The sequence below is a fragment of the Mus pahari genome, chromosome 2 (genome assembly GCF_900095145.1).
Source record: "Mus pahari chromosome 2, PAHARI_EIJ_v1.1, whole genome shotgun sequence".
In the NCBI taxonomy this organism is placed as follows: domain Eukaryota; kingdom Metazoa; phylum Chordata; class Mammalia; order Rodentia; family Muridae; genus Mus; species Mus pahari.
The window spans coordinates 811,100-830,614 of record NC_034591.1 but is presented as its reverse complement, the minus strand read 5'-3'; the positions used below and the strand labels follow the sequence as shown (position 1 = coordinate 830,614).

The 19,515-nt window shown below is 38.3% G+C and overlaps 1 protein-coding gene across 5 annotated transcripts in view; it reads right to left on the bottom strand.

Annotated features, from left to right (window-relative positions):
- Window positions 1–19,515, bottom strand: part of Akap9 (A-kinase anchoring protein 9) — a 146,899-nt gene that overhangs the window by 69,630 nt on the left and 57,754 nt on the right. For 4 of the 5 annotated variants that reach the window (XM_029535100.1, XM_029535101.1, XM_029535102.1 and 1 more), the window contains 5 exons: window positions 12,083–12,436; window positions 10,095–10,316; window positions 8,945–9,085; window positions 8,372–8,475; window positions 5,222–5,427 (listed from right to left, as the gene is read on the bottom strand). In XM_029535100.1, the coding sequence (XP_029390960.1) occupies window positions 5,222–5,427; window positions 8,372–8,475; window positions 8,945–9,085; window positions 10,095–10,316; window positions 12,083–12,436 (1,027 nt within the window). The remainder of the gene's footprint in view (window positions 1–5,221; window positions 5,428–8,371; window positions 8,476–8,944; window positions 9,086–10,094; window positions 10,317–12,082; window positions 12,437–19,515) is intronic. The other variant, XM_029535104.1, reaches the window with a different exon arrangement.

Genomic DNA, 19,515 nt, shown 5'->3' with positions numbered 1-19,515 from the left:
ATCTTGAGACACAGTGGTGATTGAATCCAGAAGATTAAGACAGGGAGATCTCCGAGTCCAAGGTCATCTGGGATTAAAGGTGTGGTGGCACACACCTTTAATCAGGGCTACACCTTCTGCTGGGGACCATATAAGGACATTGGAAGAAGGGAGTGGGGCTCTCGCTCTCTCGCCTTCTTGCGGTGTGGGACTCAGCAACTGCTAGATCCTTGGACTTCCATTCATAGCTACTACTGAACCATTGTTGGGATTTGGACTGCAGACTGTAAGTCATCAATAAATTCCTTTACTATATAGAGACTATCTGCAAGTTCTGTGACTCTAGAGAACCCTGACTAATACAGCTATCTAAGCAAAGAGTGTCGGGTAGCGACTGGAACGGGATGTCTCCTAAGTAACAAGATCCGGTTCCCTGTGTGATAAGGCAAACTCATAGCTGAAGATGGCAAAGATGAAGGGGAACTGGGGAGGTCAAATGCTTGCCACAGGAACACATGAGTGCCGCCATACCCGGCTGGGGAATGGAGAGCGGGGTAGAGACAGGAGGACCTGGGGTCTTGCTGGACAGCCAGTCTAGCCAAAATGGTGAAGCTAAAGGTTCAGTGAGAGACCTCGTCTCCAAGAATAAGGAGGAGAGTGACTGAGGAAGACTCCCAATTTAGATTTCTGGCTTCCATAGATTCACATATGACTGTGCACACACTGTCCGCCACCATCACCCCACACTCCATCTTATGATGCAGTGGAACACTCCAGGTACACTGTGGAAGAGAGCAGGAGTTTATATTTATCCAGGACTGGACCTTCTGACTCTTGAGCCTATTCAGAAGTGACTGATTTAATCTGATTTGGTGGCACATTGAAATGCACTAAGATAATTTCGTTATAAGCTACGTTGGCAGTGGTATGATGGGGGGAAAAGTACAGACTAATCTATTATTCACAGATTTGGTTTTTCGAGACAGGGTTTCTCTGTATAACCCTGGCTGTCCTGGAACTCACTCTGTAGACCAGGGTGGCCTTGAACTCAGAAATCCGCCTGCCTCTGCCACCCGAGTGCTGGGATTAAAGGCGTGCGCCACAATGCCCGGCATAATATCATTTTTTAATGTAAGGATCAATATGCTAACCGAGACAGAAGATAAATTTCACTTCCTATAAAGTGGTGGTTCTCGACCTTCATAAAGCTACAACCTTTTAATAGTTCCTCATGCTACGGTGACCCCCAACCATAAGGTTATTCCCATTGCTACTCCATAGCTGTAATTTTGCCACTGTTGTGAAGTCATACTGCAAATATCTGACATGCAGAGTACTTGATATATGACCCCTGTGAAAGCATCCTCCCAAAGGAGTCCCGACCCACAAGTTAAGAATCACTACTCTAAAGCCTTGCTGTTCTAACGCCAAGGCACAAGTACTTCTCACTGACACCTAACATCTCACCCACCCAGCATGCTAGAGCCATCAAATCACATGCGGCTTTTCTAACCAGCTCCACAAATCACCCCTACTGAACAAGATCATTGCTGGCAGAAGATGAAAGTGTGTTCTAGGGCACAATTTTAAACATTTGCAGTTTTCTTTAAATGACTGTATACATATGACTGCTTGCTTGCATCCTATGTATGTGTACCATGCGTGTGACTATACAGAGCTGAGCATTGGCGTAGATCCTCTGCAGGACCCAACAAGAGCTCTAACAGTCACCATCTCTCCAGGCCTCAAATAGTGCTATTAGACATTATTTTATATAACTCTAACCAATGGCGCAGCAGCTGATATAATTTTTAACTTACATTTTATTTTCCTCATTAAAAAAAAAAAAGCACAACTACTATACTGGTATTTCTTTATATTATACCATGTATTTAAAAGCAAACGCTATGAGAGTTGGACAAATACTTCTACAGGGTTATAGTTCAAGATAATCTTGGGATTCAAAGCGGTATATAAAGTAACCTAAAGGTATGGTACAATACATACTGTAGCATTTGCAAAATCAAATGACGCAGTCTAAGAAATAAGACGATAGTTTTGCAGAAGCCACGGGAGCAATAGCTATTATTTGTTGCTTAGAAAACAAAAACACTTAGGTTATGCCATTATCTGAGGAACCGGCTGCATTCTAGTGACACTTTTGTTTGGGTTTGAAGAATATGATAAATCTGAGTAAAGAGAACAGTCTGATATGGTGGGAAGCCTAAGAGAAATGTATGGAGACATACAGACCGTGATGCGGGGAAAATGTAAAGGAAGGTAACTGGAAAGGACTCTGGATCTAGATTGTTAACTGTCCTAGAGTTTGTTTGAACTTTGGAGGTTTTGCTAAAGATTGGGAAAGGTTAATCATATTTAAGCAGAAAGATGAGAGCAAATCTAAGCATCAGAAACAAATGTTAAGAATACTCTCTCTTCCAGTGTGCTGACTTTTACTGTGGAGGGCAAAGCTGAGAACAATCAACACTTAAAGCAAAACACAGCCTTCAACAGTATGGAGTCTGCAGCGTGACTTGTGTACAGAGGAGCAAGTGACAAGAAAAAGACTGAAGATACTGTACACACGAGGGAGCAAGCCCAAGCACAAAGTGCAGAGGCCTTGTGAAACACAGCACAATGCAAAGGTCGGGATACCAGTGCTTCTGGAAAGGCTGATTCAAAAAATTAGGTACTAGAGCATCCTCCAAAAGATAAAGACACGACACACCCAATAGCTTCTGTTTCATGGTTTGGTTTTAGGTTTTAGGCAGGGCCTTCTCTATGTAATAGTCCAGGCACAGGGGAGACCTTGCCTAAATTCTCTTGTCTGGGCCACATACTGTGTTCAAGGCTAGTCTGGTACACCAAGTAAAACCATCTCCAAACAAACCAACGAGCAAGGAAGGAGATGAATGTCGTCAAGGCCAGGGTGAATCTGGAAAGCACAGTGCCTTCTCAGTATCAGTGAGCTACTACTGATCTACGGCACAGCTATGCCAAAAGCAAGCCGTGGCAGACAGGCCTTCACCCCGGCTTCCCAGCAGAGAGGAAACACAGGCCTGGGAACCATTCTGTCAGGGGACAGACCATTCCCAAAGGCTCAAGTGAGTCCACACTAGCTTTGCCCTGACTTTCGGCTTCATAACCAGATTATTCTCACAAGGAAGCAAATACTAATAAGTCAATTATTTATTTTTTTTCAAGTGTTAGCAAGTCCATACCTGTTTAAAATCTAAACAAGTTCAGACTTGAAGACTGAGAATAGGCCACATGTGTGGCTACAAGAAAAAAAGCCATATAGAAAGCCAAAGAGTAAAACTCACTCTGAAATCAGATCAAAACTTAATTGTTATATCAAATGAGACATTAATGCTTCCATCCAGAAATATGAAGAAATGCCAGGGTGAAATCTAACATACATGTTACTAATACTGTAAAGCAAGTATGTTATTGGGGTTTATGACAAATTCAACATTTTAAAATCATAAATTGATTTAATTCAATATATACTTAAAAAGGAAAACTGGATCAGTGATATTCCTTGGTGATACTGATGGCCATATCAAATTATTAGCAAGTCCAACAAAACTGCTAATCATAAAAACATGAAATGTTAGCTCGAGAGCACACACAGTGATGCTAAGGCTAACAAAATGATCTTTGAAATAACACCATACTTGTCTGTGGATCTGACGTTCCCTCTCACACTGTAGCATTATTCTTCTACAACTGGCCACCAGTAAAATAATATTCTGAGGATTTATATGAGATATATATATAATGTTTTAAAGCAAAATATCAGTTATGTTCTGATCTTGCTTCCTGTTACTAGTAGGCGGAATTACCACAGAGGAGCAGTGCAGACAATGTTGTAAGTTTCCAGACACTCAGGACATGCTGTAGAACCCAGCTGGGACACTTGTCAATAAGAAATGACTGCTAGGTTATTTTAATGGGTACATACACACTTCTCCTACACTGACAATTTTTAATGTAATTTAAAAGAGAAGAAGCTTATGGACCAGATGTCTGCCTTCTCAAGTCAATGAACAGTAGCATGGCATTCTGTGCTGAGTGAACCTGCCAACCTCTCTCTGGTAACTTCCAGCACAGCTTGGGAAGTGAGCTTGCTGGTCTATGACAACAGCTGACATGGAGAGGGCCTGTAGCTTACAGGCTGTTTCCTCAGTCAGTGTTTGACTGTAGAAGTCAACATGGTATCAGTTTGACTAGAAGAACAGGATAACTCCTCCCTAGATGGTTAAGTAAAACAAGATCATTGTTTTTATTTTTGCTTTCACATGTTTTACATAGGATCCTATTATACACACATTAAGATCCACACATAGTAAATAGCCTTTGTCTACAGCTTGTGCAGGAAAGCTGGTCTGAAATGTCAACCAACCAAGTGTGAAAAGACTGAATTTGAAAAGAAAATAACTGTTAGTATTTCAGTTATTTAACTAAATGCACTTTAGAGATTATCTTTAAACTCAACTGAGGTGTTTTTCAGTTAAGTTTATTTAAAATTTTAAATCAAGATTTCCTTTGGGGTAAGAAACACACTGATAGCCAACCTGTAATTAAGCAAACCATCCATAACTATTTTCTTCTCATTTCTCCACAGGAAGCTCAGCAAGCTGCATTTCTCCAAGGTTATAAAGCAGCACTTTGGAAGAACTGCCTCCAGCCGGGGAGAGGGATCAGGGATGGTGGACACAAACTAGATTTAACCTTCTAACCCCAGATTCCAGACCCTATCCATCAGCAAGGTGATGGCAAGGAGGCAAAAGAAGCAGCAAAGGAAAGTGCAAACTGCGTCCCAACCGCAGACAAGACACACTCTGCTACACTTCACACTTAAAAAGGCAGGAAGACCTATCAGAGGACAGATCAAAGATAAAACAAACGTAGGTTTTACAGACACTTGTTTAACCTCTCCATTTGAACCTTTTTTAGTTTACACATGGATGTGATTCCCGAGTAGTGACATGGGATTATTCTTTATCAGTAGACAAGGAAAGCAGGCAGGTAGTAACCCTGGGTACAGACGATGACAGTCCTGAGGCACCCATTTGCAAATGCTGTACAATAATGGTGGCTGAGAAAAGCAGCTTTAAGGTCTTAGTCTGACAGTCCATGAATGTGTGGCACTGTACATACATTTCTATATCCTGGGAGTGCCCTGAACTGAGCCTCTGAGGAAGATGTGGATTATTTCAAAAGCACACAGAACCATTACCTCTTGCACATCCTTCTGGTACACAAGTCGTGGCGGATGCCTCTGCCTCTGACCTCCACAGCAGGCTGGTAGCTGTCTGACCTTTACTAGATCGGTCCAGAATCCCAAGAACATGGCGGCCAATTGTTTCTTCGGCAGCTGATGTTGTCTTGACAACGTCTAACAAGATCTTCAGAAGTCTATTATTAGCTTTTTTGAGAGCGTACCTGTACAGAAAAAGAATCATTTGTTAAAATGTTTAATTAAAAACTAAACAAAACACACTGCTATTATGCCATTCTGCTTATAGACGCAGGTGGTGGTGGCACATTTTTAATCCTAGCATTCAGGAGGCAGAGGCAGAGGCAGGCCAGCAGGGGCAGCCAAAGTCTGAGCCAGCTCCATCTACAGAGTGAGTTCCAGAACAGCCAAAACTATACAGAGAACCCCCATCTCAAAAAACCAAAATGAAGAAGAGGAGGAAGAGGAGGAGGGGAAGGAGAAGAAAGGGGGGGGAAGAGAGAAAAAGACTTCTTCATAATTGGAAAATACTTGATCCTATTAAAATGATCTACAATCATACCACAATGAAGTGCTTCTAGTTTTGTACTTACTTTAAAACTAAATTATAAAAGTACTTGTGTTCTTCTAACAGCTCTATACAGCTTACAGTTTTTTAGGCATCATTTTATTGATCCAAAAGAAATCAAGTCACTAAGGTTCTTGGTTAATGATTACATTAAAAAAAAAAAAGTTAGAGTGTGGAAAGATCTAAGCATACATAAAGTATTGAGCGCCAATACTCTCTATAGTTACTCACACAGATCTTTTGTATTTCATCCTTTCGTGTGTCAAACAACATACTTTATAGTATGATTCTAAAAGCCCAAAATAAAATGTGGCACTATTTTTACAATTTCTAACAACGAATGTGATGCCTAAATTTAAACAGGTCAAATAGGCACACAGTTCTGTCTTAAAAGACCAACAGTGACATTTCAGTCTGATAACACGAAAGTAAGTGTCACAGCCTTTACAAATTTTTACTTAGAGACAAAACTGGACCTACCTAGTTTCACACGTCACTCGTTTCAGCCAACTGGAAAGTGAAAATTTTTCAACTAAATAGAAATAATGTCTTTCCATAGAGTCATTTATCTATTTATTCACTTGTTTATTTATTTACTTTAAATAAGGTGACTGGTTAACTCTTCTCTGAAATGTCTTGGCATTCAGACATAATCATTGGTAGTAAAATAAATTTATATATGTTTATTTATGTGTACAGGAATGTACCTGTGTGAGTATGTGTGTGCCACATATGTGCAGGAGCTCTCCAGAAGATGACATTGGATCCCTTGGCACTGCAGGTACAGGCTGTTGTGAGCTTCTACTGGTGGGTTCTGGGAGCCCAGGTCCTTTGCAACAGTATTAGGTGCTCTTAACCCCTGAGTCATCTCTGCAGTGCCAATCCTTAAAACTGTCACTCCCTACATTTCCCTCTACCCTCTATCTTACTCGTAAATATACACGTTTTTAAAACAAGTAAAAAAGAAGGATTGTCCTGGATCAAGTGTTTTCATACAGTTTATTTTTACTGTAACGTGAGCCCTTTAAAACTGTGTCAAAAATGTATTTTCATAAATATTGATTAAGATTATCTCATGAATCTTAATTGCTTAATTCACCGGAAGCAGGATATCAGCAAACTTTATACTTAAGAACTATAGACAAAGGGCAGACTTCCGTGGTGGAGGTTCCTTGGCTGACAAGAGCTTTCTCTCTCAACTCTACCCTGTGGGAGACAAGTGCTAAAGCCCAGAGGGCAGCTGACTGCCTCCCAGACACATGACCTACCTATTTTAGGATGAAGTAATAAATGGAGTTGTTTTCCTTTAGTAGTTGTCAAGGAAAAGACATTCTATTTTTGTATCCAGATCAAGTTATCTACTTACATAATTAAGAATATTAAAAATAAGACCAAATAGCAGAAGGGTTTTATTTTCTTAACTATTACTTAAGATTTGTTCAAGTGTAAAATTCCATGATTAAAAGAGTATTAAATAATTTTTACCTTAAAAACCTGACTAAAATCATATGATGGTCAAAAACAAGAATGAAGATTTGTTTTATCAACCTCACCATAAAAAAAAAATCTAAAAACTAAATACCTGATTTATAAAATATAACAAATAGTAAAAATTTTATTGTATAATGTTCATTTTATATAAGCAAGTAAATAAATAAATGAACAGATTATTTTACATTGCTATGATAGGTCTAATTTTCATACACTGTCTTCCTTGTTTGAATTCCATACTGATTGTGTTTCATAGCCATGATCCCCTAGAGAAGCCAAAATCTTAGGAGCCACATTCCATCTGAGAGCTGAGGAGGGAGACTAGGAGGACACACAAGAATGACAGTCACAGAAACAAGGGTGACAGTCACAGAAACTGTGGAGGACACACGAGGATGACAGTCACAGAAATTGTTAGTAGATAATAGTTCTAGTTTTAAATCAAAGAAATTATTTTCATTTGAACAAAATCAAGTTTAAGGCTCTGTGCCTTTCTGAACAGTGTTTAAATTAATATAGGTTATTCTCGTAGTGTTAAAAATTTTTATATTAATCTCTGTGATATCAAAGTAAGGAATAGTATTGTTGCCATTGGGTGTTTAATTTACTCTTCTATGAAACTTGAATGTGGAATAAAGGTGCTTATTTGTTATACAGCAAACGCAAAAAGAAATTTAATGTGAAATATTTATCATATTGTTTTCTCAAAATACCTAATACTAAATGAATGTCTTAAAGTTAATGAAAAAAAGAAGACATAAAGACATAAAACTCACTAATAGAAATGATTTTAGAATATAAAATAGCATTATGAGAAATAAAGTTAATTAAGAAAAGTCCAATATTCAACAACAACTAAAGAGAGCTGAGATCAACACTAACAAAAACTGAAGTGCATGCAAAAGATTTTTAAAATTAGTCTAATTAACGAAAAAAATTGTCATTCCTTCTTATACAATTACCTACATGGTCAGATTTCATACAGAGTACAACTTTTAAGACAGAGTACAATGGACAAGCTAAAGCTCTGACAACATTTACTGAATTGAAAGCAGCATTTCCACCCAGTGCTAAACAAGTCCACACGATACCTTTCATTGGACAGGTTTCTGTCAAGAGGACCATCTTCAGGTTTTCTCTCCAATGTCTTGTCTTTTAATGTCTGTTCCTCGACTTGCTGATTGTCATTTCCATCCTGAGTAAGTTGGTGCAAAGGCAGAGAGGACAAGACAAAGAGAAAACCCGTCATCTTAGAAACGGCAAGGCACACTTCTACAGTGGTATGAGATGAAGCAGAAACCTCTGAGCATGATGTAGACACTGCTTGAAATAATGTTTAACTCCGTGTTATCAAGGAAAGATAAAACACTCTGATGCAGAGATGAAACGCATGGGATGGGTTCAAAGGAATGCATGCTGTATACTGTGACAGTAAAATCGGTTAGGCTGCTGCATGGTGGAGCAACAGTTGCTGTTACTGCAACACCAGAATCACATTACCAGCAGAATGCATGGCATTTGTACTCCGCCTGCCTTCCATGGGAGCAATCACAAACACATTAAGCTCAGTGCCTATGAAAACGCTATCACACACCGACGAGAAAGACAAACAAATCCTACTGCGTTGTCGCCACTGCGCCTGGGTGAGCCAAAGTCCACACTACCTGTGTTTGCGTACTGCTGTGGCGCAGCTCACAACACAGCTCCTTTCTTCCAGCTAGGGACAGCTGCTTTAGTGCGTCCAGCTCCTCTAACAGAACCCTTTCTCTCTCTGAAACCACGTGTTCAGTATCTATGGAGGATTTCTAAATAAGAAAAAAGGTCATGAGAGAATATTGATGGTGATAGGAGAAGAAAACAGAATCATTCCACAGATTTCTTTTAACCCCTTGAGACCATGGGCCGGTTTTCAAACTGAATTCAGATTCCATTACAAGGGGTTAAAAGGCATATATAAAATTCAATGCAAAATTTGAAAGGTTAAAAAGTTAATTAAATGTATAAAATTCAGGGATTTGTACAGTTTAATTAATACTTTTATGTCAAATTTGCATTGAAAATTCAGAAGTCTGAACTCACAAAATACAGTGAAGAAAAGCAAGACTGAATGCTCCGGTGATCCCTATTTTATGTTCCAACCCCAAATTTACCATTATTTTGTATCTGAAGGAATTCAAGTCAAGAATTCTCTATTTTTCCTTTTAGTTTTCAAAATTAAATTTTGAGTTTTCATATGAGCTTTTCTGCAATGATTTTGCGAGTATATTTTATATAGCAACCGGTTAAGAATATAGCTCCCAAATACCAAAGAAAATGTAAATTTAGTTGAAAGAGGGTTAAGATGTTACATAAATTTGCAATTTTCAAATCAATGAAAAGAAATGTGCCACCCCAGATTTCCAACTGTGATTCACAAGGTGATTAAAGATAGTGGGAGTAAACCTGTGAGCTTAACTGGTGGCTCACGGAGGTGAACCTGCCTACAGGCTGAGAGAACTACACCAGCACAGGGCAGTCTACACTGAGGAGGCCTCTGCTGTGCATCCTCTGCTACTACGTGCCAGAGCAATGAGTCCCGTTTTACTCTGCAACCCAGACGGGAAACTCCATGCACGACGTCACGGCGATGAACACTATGAATCTGGGTCCAGTATGCCCTCAGCGTCTAACACTGCAGATGGATTGACTCCAATGGTAATATCTGCAACCATTTATAGATCCAGCAAAATGCATTTTAAGTTTTAAAAAAGGTTACAAAACTACAGAAAGTCACTGTTGTTCTAGTTAGGGAGAGAAAGGCTTCTCCATGCCAACCTGGGTTAACTGCTCGCTGAGTCTCTCGATTTCCTGTTGGAGCAGCTCCTGGTCTTCTCGTTGCCGCTCCATCTGTTGCATGTGGGCCTGCCTCAACATTTCTGTTGCCTGCTGATGTTCTTCATATTGTCGCACAAGTTCTTGCCGCATATCTTCCAACTGTTCATTTAAGATGAGCTGTCTAGAAGTATCCACACTTGACACCAACACCTCATCATGCATCTTTATCAGGAAAAACAAAAAGTTTAACCACACATGTACTGTGAAAACCTGCCACTACTGATATTTTCATTGAATATGAAAACAATTCTATTACACCCATAGGACACCTGAACTTTTTTTCATTATTAAATAAAGCTTAAATTAAAAAAAAAAAAAACAACTGGTATTTCTTTTAAGCACAATTGAAAAACAATATGAAGTTAATTAACGCAATGTGTTGTTTTTGAGGAGGTAAATATCTATCAGTAAGTTTAGCTAAACTATAATTCTAAAGGAGAAAAATAAAGATATTCAATAATCTCTCTACTTTTAATGAAGCCCTGACTCCATTATTGTTTTCAACATTTTGTGGGGGAAAATGAAGATATTTTTAAATCATATATATATATATATATATATATATATCATCTCAAACTTGTGAAAATGTTTCTTCCTTTTTTAATTAGATATTTTCTTTATTTACATTTCAAGTGCTATCCGGTTCCTAGTCTCCTCTCTGAAAATGCCCTACCCATCCCTCCCCCTGCTCCCCAACTCACCCACTCCCACTTCCCTAGGACTAAACCACCAATCAAAGAAAACACATGGTGGGACTTGTGTCTCTAGCTGCATATGTATCAGAGGATGGCCTAGTCAGCCATCAATGGGAGGAGAGGCACTTGGTCTTGTGAAGATTCTATGCCCCAGTATAGGGTATATTTTTTTATCTTAAAATTGTACTTAGGAAACAGGAAATTTTATTTATTAAATTTATATTATACAACAGTTCTATAACATTCCAGAGGATTTCTTCATAGGAGACAATCATATATCACTTTCTTTGACTCAGAACAAATCCACTCACTAATGGATTCTATGAGCACCCTTAAAGTGACAGTAATTAAGTCATTCTCCCATCACAGCTGCTGGAACCCAGAGAGACTGTCATGGGCATTCAAAGGTTATGTATTCCTAGAGACAGCAGTTTTATTTGATTATCCTCCTGAGTAAGATATAATCATACATTTGAATTCAAATGATTTTAGCAAAAGTAGGATTTATTTCCATCCATTAAGACAGCTAAACTGTTGAGGAAATAATTCTATTTGAGAGTACATAAAGAAAAAGATCATTAGAGCCTGGAGAGTAAAATGCATTAAATCATTCTTTTACATAAGTGGCAATTTCCTATATGTTCTTGTATTTAACTGAATAAATCTTTCAGTCATAGGCTTTGCCAAATCACTGGATAATCTAGCTGAAACAAAGTTAAGAGAGTTGTAACTTACAGGATTTAATTGCTTAAACATTCAATACAATGCTTTCATTACATCTTTATTTAATTAATTAACTAATGTCTGTATGTGGGTACACACATCTCTGAGTATACACATGTATATGTCCCCCCCCCCCGTGTATGTGTGTGTGTGCATGTGTGTTAGAGGACAACTAGAGGAAGTCAGTTCTCTCCATCAATCACTTGAGTCTCAGACTGAACTCTGGGTGTTAGCTGTGGGGACAGGAGTCTGACCCACTGAGCCACTTCACTGGTATGTACAATGCCTCTAAAGCAAACAGACTTTGTTTTAGCTAATTAGCATTACTGCCATTTAACTATGTACTTTATCATTAATAAACTATAATGAGAGTCATACGTAAACAGGCTGACCTGATACTGTTCTTCTTCCTTAAGCAACATTTTTGAAAATGTACTTATAGTGAAGAAACCAATTTTTGCTTTTATAAATTTTTTGCTTTTTAAGAAATACCCCAGGAGTCATACTTACAGATTTTCTCACTATAAATGTTTCATCTTTGGAAAATATTTCTTCTGAAATAGCCAGTCCATGTTCTTCTGACTTTAGTATATCATCAAGGTCATCATGATTGGACAAAGGAACTGCTTTTCTATATTCTCCTAACTCTTTGCTAAGCGGTTTAAATTCTTCTTGAAAATTCTTGTCCGTTGCCTCAAAAGTCTGAAGACCAACTTGACTTTGTGTTGTGCTGTCATTTAAATGGTGTTTGTCTTGAGAACACAGAGTGTGTGCTTGTTCTGATTGTATAGCATTTTCTTTCCCCTCAGATAATCTAGAGAGTTCAGTCTGTTGAGCAAATGCTATACTCATTGATACGATGACCTAAATGAATAAAACAAACAACGCTTAAACAGCAACTGGAATTGAACAAGGAAATTATTACTTAAGACTATATACATTTTAAAAAAGCCTGGCATCAACCCATACCCAATACTGCTTAGGTGACCAAGAACTTGAGACTACAAAGCCTAGGGATTTGGGTAAAAACAAACACTACTGTTCTAAAAACAACAACAAACCAACAGCAACAACATACACATAAACATAAAATCTGTAGCAATAAAATGACTCCTAGACATTCTGCTAGACTCATAATGCGTGCCAGGCTCAGCCTTCACCAGAGACGCTTCCTCCTCCTGCAGCAGTGGGAACAGATACAGAGACCCCAGGATGACCGTACATGAGGAATGAGAAACTTTGGAACACTCAGCCCAGTGGTTGTAGAAGTTTGCACTCCCACCAGCAACTGAGGACTTTCCCCCTTGCCGCACATTCTTGCCAGCATGTGCCATCTCTTGAGTTTATCTTAGCTATTCTGATGCATGGAAGATGGAACCTCAGAGTTGTTTAGATATACATTACTCTGATGACTAAGGACTTTGAATATTTCCTTAAGGGCTTCTTGGCCATCAGAGATTCCTCTGTTGAGAATTGTTAGATCTATACAACCATTTTTTATTGGGTTCTTTGGGTTGTTGGTATCTAACTTCTTGAGTTCTTCGTAAACTTTGTATATTAACTCTGCCAAATGTAGGGTTGGTGAAGACCCTTTCCCAATCTGTGAGCTGCCAAACTGTCCTGGACCTTTGCCTTACAAAAGCTTTGCAGTTTCATGAAGTCCCATTGATCAATTGTTGGCCTTAGAGTCTGAGCCACTGAAGTTCTGTTCAGGAACTGGTCTCCTGTTCCAATGCGTTCAAGATTATTTCCCACTTTCTCTTCTATAAAATTTAGAGTATTCGGAATTATGTCGAGGTCCATAACCCACTTGGACATGAGTTTTGTGCAGGGTGGTAAGTATGGATCTATTTTCATTCTTCTAAATATAGACATCCAGTTAGTGCAACACCATTTGTTGAAGATGCTCTCATTTTTTTCATTGTATGGTTTTGGCTCCATTATCAAAACTCACATGTCCATAGGTATGTGGGTATATTGCTGTGTCTTTGATTTCTTTTATTGTTCAAGATTGTTTGGCTCTCCTGGGTTTTTTGTTTTTCCATATGAAGTTGAGAATTGCTCTTTAAAGGTCTACAAAAAGTTGTGTTGGAATTCTGATTAGGACTGCATTGAATCTGTAGATTGCTTTTGGTAAGATAACCATTTTCACTACATTAATCTACTGATTTATGAGCATGAGAGGTCTTTCCATCTTCTGATATATTCTACAATTTCTTTCTTCAGGGATTTGAAGTTCTTGTCATACAGATCTTTCACTTGCTTGATTAGAGTTATATTATTTGTGGCTATTGTAAAAGATGTTATTTCCCTAATTTCTTTCTCCATCTGTTTATCATTTTTATAAAGGAGGGCTACTGATTTATTTGAGTTAATTTTGTATCCAGATACTTTGCTGAAGGTGTTTACCAGCTATAGAAGTTCTCTGGTAGGATTTTTTGGGTCGCATATGCATACCATCATAGCATCTGCATATAGTGATACTTTGACTTCTTCCTTTCCACTTGATCTCCTTTAATTGTCTTATTGCTTTGGCTAGAAGTTCAAGTACTATATTAGACAGATAGGGAGAGTGTGGGTATCCTTGTCTTGTGCCTGATTTAGTAGAAATGCTTTAAGCTTCTCTCTGTTTTGTTTGATGTTGGATATTGCCTTGCTATATATTGCTTTGATCACATTTAGCTATGTGCCTTGTATCCCTAATTTCTCTAATACTTTTGACATGAAGGGTTGTTGGATTTTATCAAAGGCATTTTCAGTATCTGATGAGATAATCATGTGATTTTTTTCTTTCAGTTTGTATAGTAAATTACTTTGACGGATTTTCATGTATTGAACCATCCTTGCAACCCTGAGATAAGCCAAAGCAATCTTGATGGATGATGTCTTTGATGTATACTTGGATTTGGTTTGAGTGTATTTGGTATAACTGTATTTTTGCTTCAATAAACGAAATTGGCCTGAAGTTCTCTTTGGTGCCTCATTGTGTGGTATACAAACAGGGTGACCGGTCTCATAGAATGAGTTTGGCAGTGTTCCTTCTGTTTCTTTCTTATGTAATAGTTTGAGGAGCATTAGAATTGGCAATTCTTTGCAAGTCTGGCACCAAAATTACCTGGCCCTGATTTTTTTGTTTTGTTTTGGTTTGGTTTTTTTTTTTTTGATTGGGACATTCAATGACTGCTCCTTTTTCTTTAGGGGTTATGGGGCTGTTTAAATAGTTTACCTAATCTCAATTTAACTTTGGTAAGTGGTACATGTCTAGAAAATTGTCCACTTTGTTAAGATTTCCCAATTTTGTGAAGTTCAGGTTTTTGGAATTTGAATATCCTTAGTGTTAGTTGCTATTGCCCTTTTCACTTATGATTTTATTTGGATACTGTTTCTTTGTCTCTTAGTTGGTTTGCGGTATATGTATTTTGATGATTTTCTCAAAGAACCAGCTCTTGGTTTCATTGACTCTTTCTAATGTTTTCTTTATTTCAGATTGATTTTAGCTCTGATTTTGATTATTTCCTGTCTTCTACTCCTGTTTGGTGTACTTGTTTCTTATTTCTAAAGCTTTCAGGTGTAGTTTTAAATTGCTGATATGAGAAACTTCTAATGTCTTTAAGGAGGCACTTAGTGCTATGAACTTTCCTCTTAGGACTGTTTTCACTGTATTCCATAACTTTGAACTTGTTGTATCTTCATCTTGATTGAAGACCCAGCTATACCACTCCTAGTCATATACCCAAAAGATGCTACAACATCCCCAAAAGACACTTGCACAACTATGTTCATAGAAGCTTTATCTGTAATAGCTAGAAACTGGAAACAACCTATCCCTCAACTGAAGAATGGATTAAAAAAAAAAAAGTGGTACATCTATACATTGGACTACTATTCAGCTATTAAAAACAAAGACATCATGAATTTTGCAGGCAAATGGAGGGAACTTGAGAATATCATCCTGAGTGAGGGAACCCAGCCCCCAAAAGACATGTGTGGCATGTACCCACTTCAAAGTGGATATTAGCCATAAAATACAGGTACCAAGTTACACTTCATAAACCCAAAGAAGCTAAACAAGAAAGAAGGCCCAAGCAAGGAAGCTTGAATCTCATTTAGAAGAGGAAATGAAATAGTCCTAGGAGGCAGAGGGAGGGAGGGAACTGGGAGGGAGGGGGATAGGGAGAGGAATGGGGGAGGTGTTCAGGATCAGATATGGGAAGGGATAGGAGAGATGGCTGGATAGCCATGAGAATAAATGAAAATCTGCAACTGATAGGGTTGGAAGGGGGGGGCATCTCTAAGACAAGACAGAGACCCGAGATATAGGAGGCCACCAAGAATCAATGAGAGTGACTTTAGTTGTGACTCAACTACATTGGGGATATAGAACCCAAAGAGGCCACCTACTATACCCAGGCATGAACCCCAGTCCCAAAAAACTTTCAACCCAAAATTTATCATGTCTACAAGAAACGCAGGCATGGGGCATGGAGCAGAGACTGAGGGAAAGGCCAACTAATAACCACAACAACTTGAGACCTATCCCATGGGCAAGCAACAATCCCTAACACTATTAATGATACTCGGTTTTGCTTGCAGACAGGAGCTAGTTGTCCTCTGAGAGGCTCCACCCAGCAGCCAACTCAGACATATACAGACACCCACAGTCAAACAATGGATAGAGTTTGGGGACTTTTATGGAAAAACAGGAGGAAGGATTGCCAACTCTGAAGAGAACAGAAACTCCATAAGAAGGCCAACAGGGTCAACTAACCTGGACCCTTCAGGCTCTTACAGACTGAACCACCAACCAAAGAACATACTGAAACTGGACCTAGGTCTCCTGGTTCATATGTAGCACATGTGCAACTTGACCTCCACGTAGGTCCCAAACAACTGGAATGGGGACTATCCCATAGCTGAAGCTTGTATGTGGGATATGTTCTTCTAGCTGGGCTGCCTCGTCTGGCCTCAGTGGGAGAGGAAGCACCTAGCCTTGCAGAGACTTGAAGTGCCAGGGTTGGGGGATACCCAGGGAAGCCCCAACTGCCCAGAGGAGAAGGGGAAGGGGAGGGGGTAAGACTGTGGAAGGGGATGACTGGGAGGGGGCAGTTAGTGGAATGTAAAGTGAATAAGTAATTAATAAATAAATAACAAGAGTATAAGAGCCAGAGGGGATGGAGGACACCAGGAAAATAAAACCCTTCTAAGTCATGAACTCACAGTGACTGAAGCAGGTCCTTTGCAAAGGCATTATGGCCTCCTATTCAGCGTTTTATGGGATTTTTAGTGTGGGGATGAGGTGGTCTTGCTGATTACTGTGCCTTCTCTTGGGCTCCTTTCCTCCTGCTTGTTTGTTTTGTCCAATTTCAATCAATTAGGGTTTTTTTTTTTACCTTATTAAATTTTATTTTATTATTATCCTTTAGAAGCCTGTTTGTTTTCTAATGAGACAAAAAAGAATGGATCTGGATGGGTCGGAGGTGTGGAGGAACAGGGAGGAGTAGAGAGAGGGTAAAGTATAATCAAGATATATTATCTGAGAAAAAATCTATTTGTAATAAAAAGAAAAACGCCTGGCCTCGTGGTTTTAAGTGAAAACAAATTATCATACAGTAAAGTCAAGCAAAAACTCTCCACAATGACTGGCCACATATATATGGTACAGATGCCTAGATTAAACAAAAGTAAAGATTTTTCTAAAAGCAAAAGGTGTTCAGTAAAAAAGTATAGATAATAAAATTTTGTTATTTCTTTCCTTGAAGAAAATTTGCTATAAATTTTTAATAAATACTTCATAAGCTCTTTTCTTTTGTTTGCATATAGATTTGAACAGATATAGGTTAAAAATGACCACAAAAATGTGATCATATTCTAAATTATGGTTTGGTCATAGCTTATCTATAGTAAATATATTTCTGAATCAAGAAATATATTTTATTATAATATCCAATGAATTTGGTCACATAGATTGATTATATGTATGTATGTATGTGTATATATATATATAATTCTTTTAATCAATTCTCTATTGATAAATATGTAAAATTGGATTTCACTTTTTGTTGTTTGGTTCTTAGAATAATGCTATGACGTCCAGGCAGACCTCAGACTTACTATGCAGTCCAAGCTGTCCATGAGCCTGTAATCCTCCTGCCTCAGTCTTCTGTGGCTGAACTTACAATTATACTATTCTAAGCAGCACTATGATGGAGTCTTTGTAATTATGTCAGCATGCAGGTTCTTTCATACCCCACAAGAATTTCCTAAAGCAGGCACTAGGTTTGGCGGACTGGTAAAGAGGATTACATATTTCTGACTTTCAACTACAATTATGATCCGGATCACTGCCAATTTCCATCAGCACAGGTTCTTCAAAACTCTGGCAAGGCCTTGAGTCTTTAAGAACAAAACGTTCCACAGCTGTCTATCAAGTTCTACATCTACAGACATTCTATAGTGAGTACAGCTGGCTGTCATCTACTCAGGATGAGAGCGCACCTGGGGTCAGAATCGTTTCAGATAGTAGTACCTGGCTTTCAGCTTTCAAAAACTGTGGTCTAGCCAAAACAACTGAGCTCTGATTTTATCTGTCTTCCACATGGTTGTAACTAGACTATTCCTTTCCAGATGCTAAGTTCTCCAGATGTTAGCTTGTTTTTAATAGAAATAATGCTGATAATAGCTATTCCAAGACCAAGAGAAACACCTCCAATAAGTTCTTAAAATTTGTATTATTTCATTCAATATTCATTATAAGCTATAAGGTGAATCTTATTAATGGCCCAATATAATGAAAGAGGAAATTAAAGAAGAAATGAAACTGCTAAACGAGAGAACAGGATGTGACCCCAAAACACAAAGGAAATAGATGACAGAAGGTGGGTTTGAGGTCTGCATTCTTCAGTTCCTCTTCTAACATCAAACTATATCTGAATGGACCTGTCAAGAACTAAAACTCTATTACTAATTTCAAGAATAACTGTAGGGGCTGGTGAGATGGCTCAGTGGATAAGAACACCTGACTGCTCTTCCGAAGGTCCTGAGTTCAAATCCCAGCAACCACATGGTGGCTCATAACCATCCGTAACAAAATCTGACGCCCTCTTCTGGAGTGACTGAAGACAGCTACAGTGTACTTACATATAATAAATAAATAAATAAATAAATAAATAAATAAATAAATGGATGATTGATTGAATGAATAACTGTAGTATCAAATCACATGCCCACAAAGTTTTAGTGTAAAACAATTAGAAATCATATTAAAGGCCATATCTAATCAATATTAGATCAGAGATTTAAATCAAATTATGTTCAACTATAGGCAGAACTCAAGCCCCTTAAACACTTGCTTCTGTCCCAGGAATATGATGGTACACCCTACCTACAGAATTAGACCTCTCAGATGGCTATCGTTTCCCAGAAAGAACAGCTATGGTAATGTTCTAAGCAGTCACCTGGAATGTATGCCATTGTAACAAGATGTGAAGAGAGAAAAGAATTAGTTAAATAATACAACTTAGCAAAAATGCCAGCAGTTTTTAAACTAATGGTCAAGTCCTTTAAAATGGCTTTTGCTTTAATTCCCTAAATTGTATCTGGCCTCCATCTTTGTCTATCCACACAGAAAAGGAAAATAATTTACAATTGGAAAAAAAAAAAAAAGGAAAGGAAAGAGGTCAGGTCGTGGTAGTGGTAGTACATTGCTTTAATCCCAGCACTCAGGAGACAGCAGCAGTCAGGTCTCTCTGTATTTTAGGCCAGCTAGTCTACAGAATGAGTTCCAGGACAGCTAGGCTATACAGAGAAACCCTATCTTGAAAAACAAAAATGATTAATTAATATGACTTTAAAAGTATAAAAATAGAAGAAGAAGAAGAAGAAGAAGAAGAAGAAGAAGAAGAAGAAGAAGAAGAAGAAGAAGAAGAGGAGGAGGAGGAGGAGGA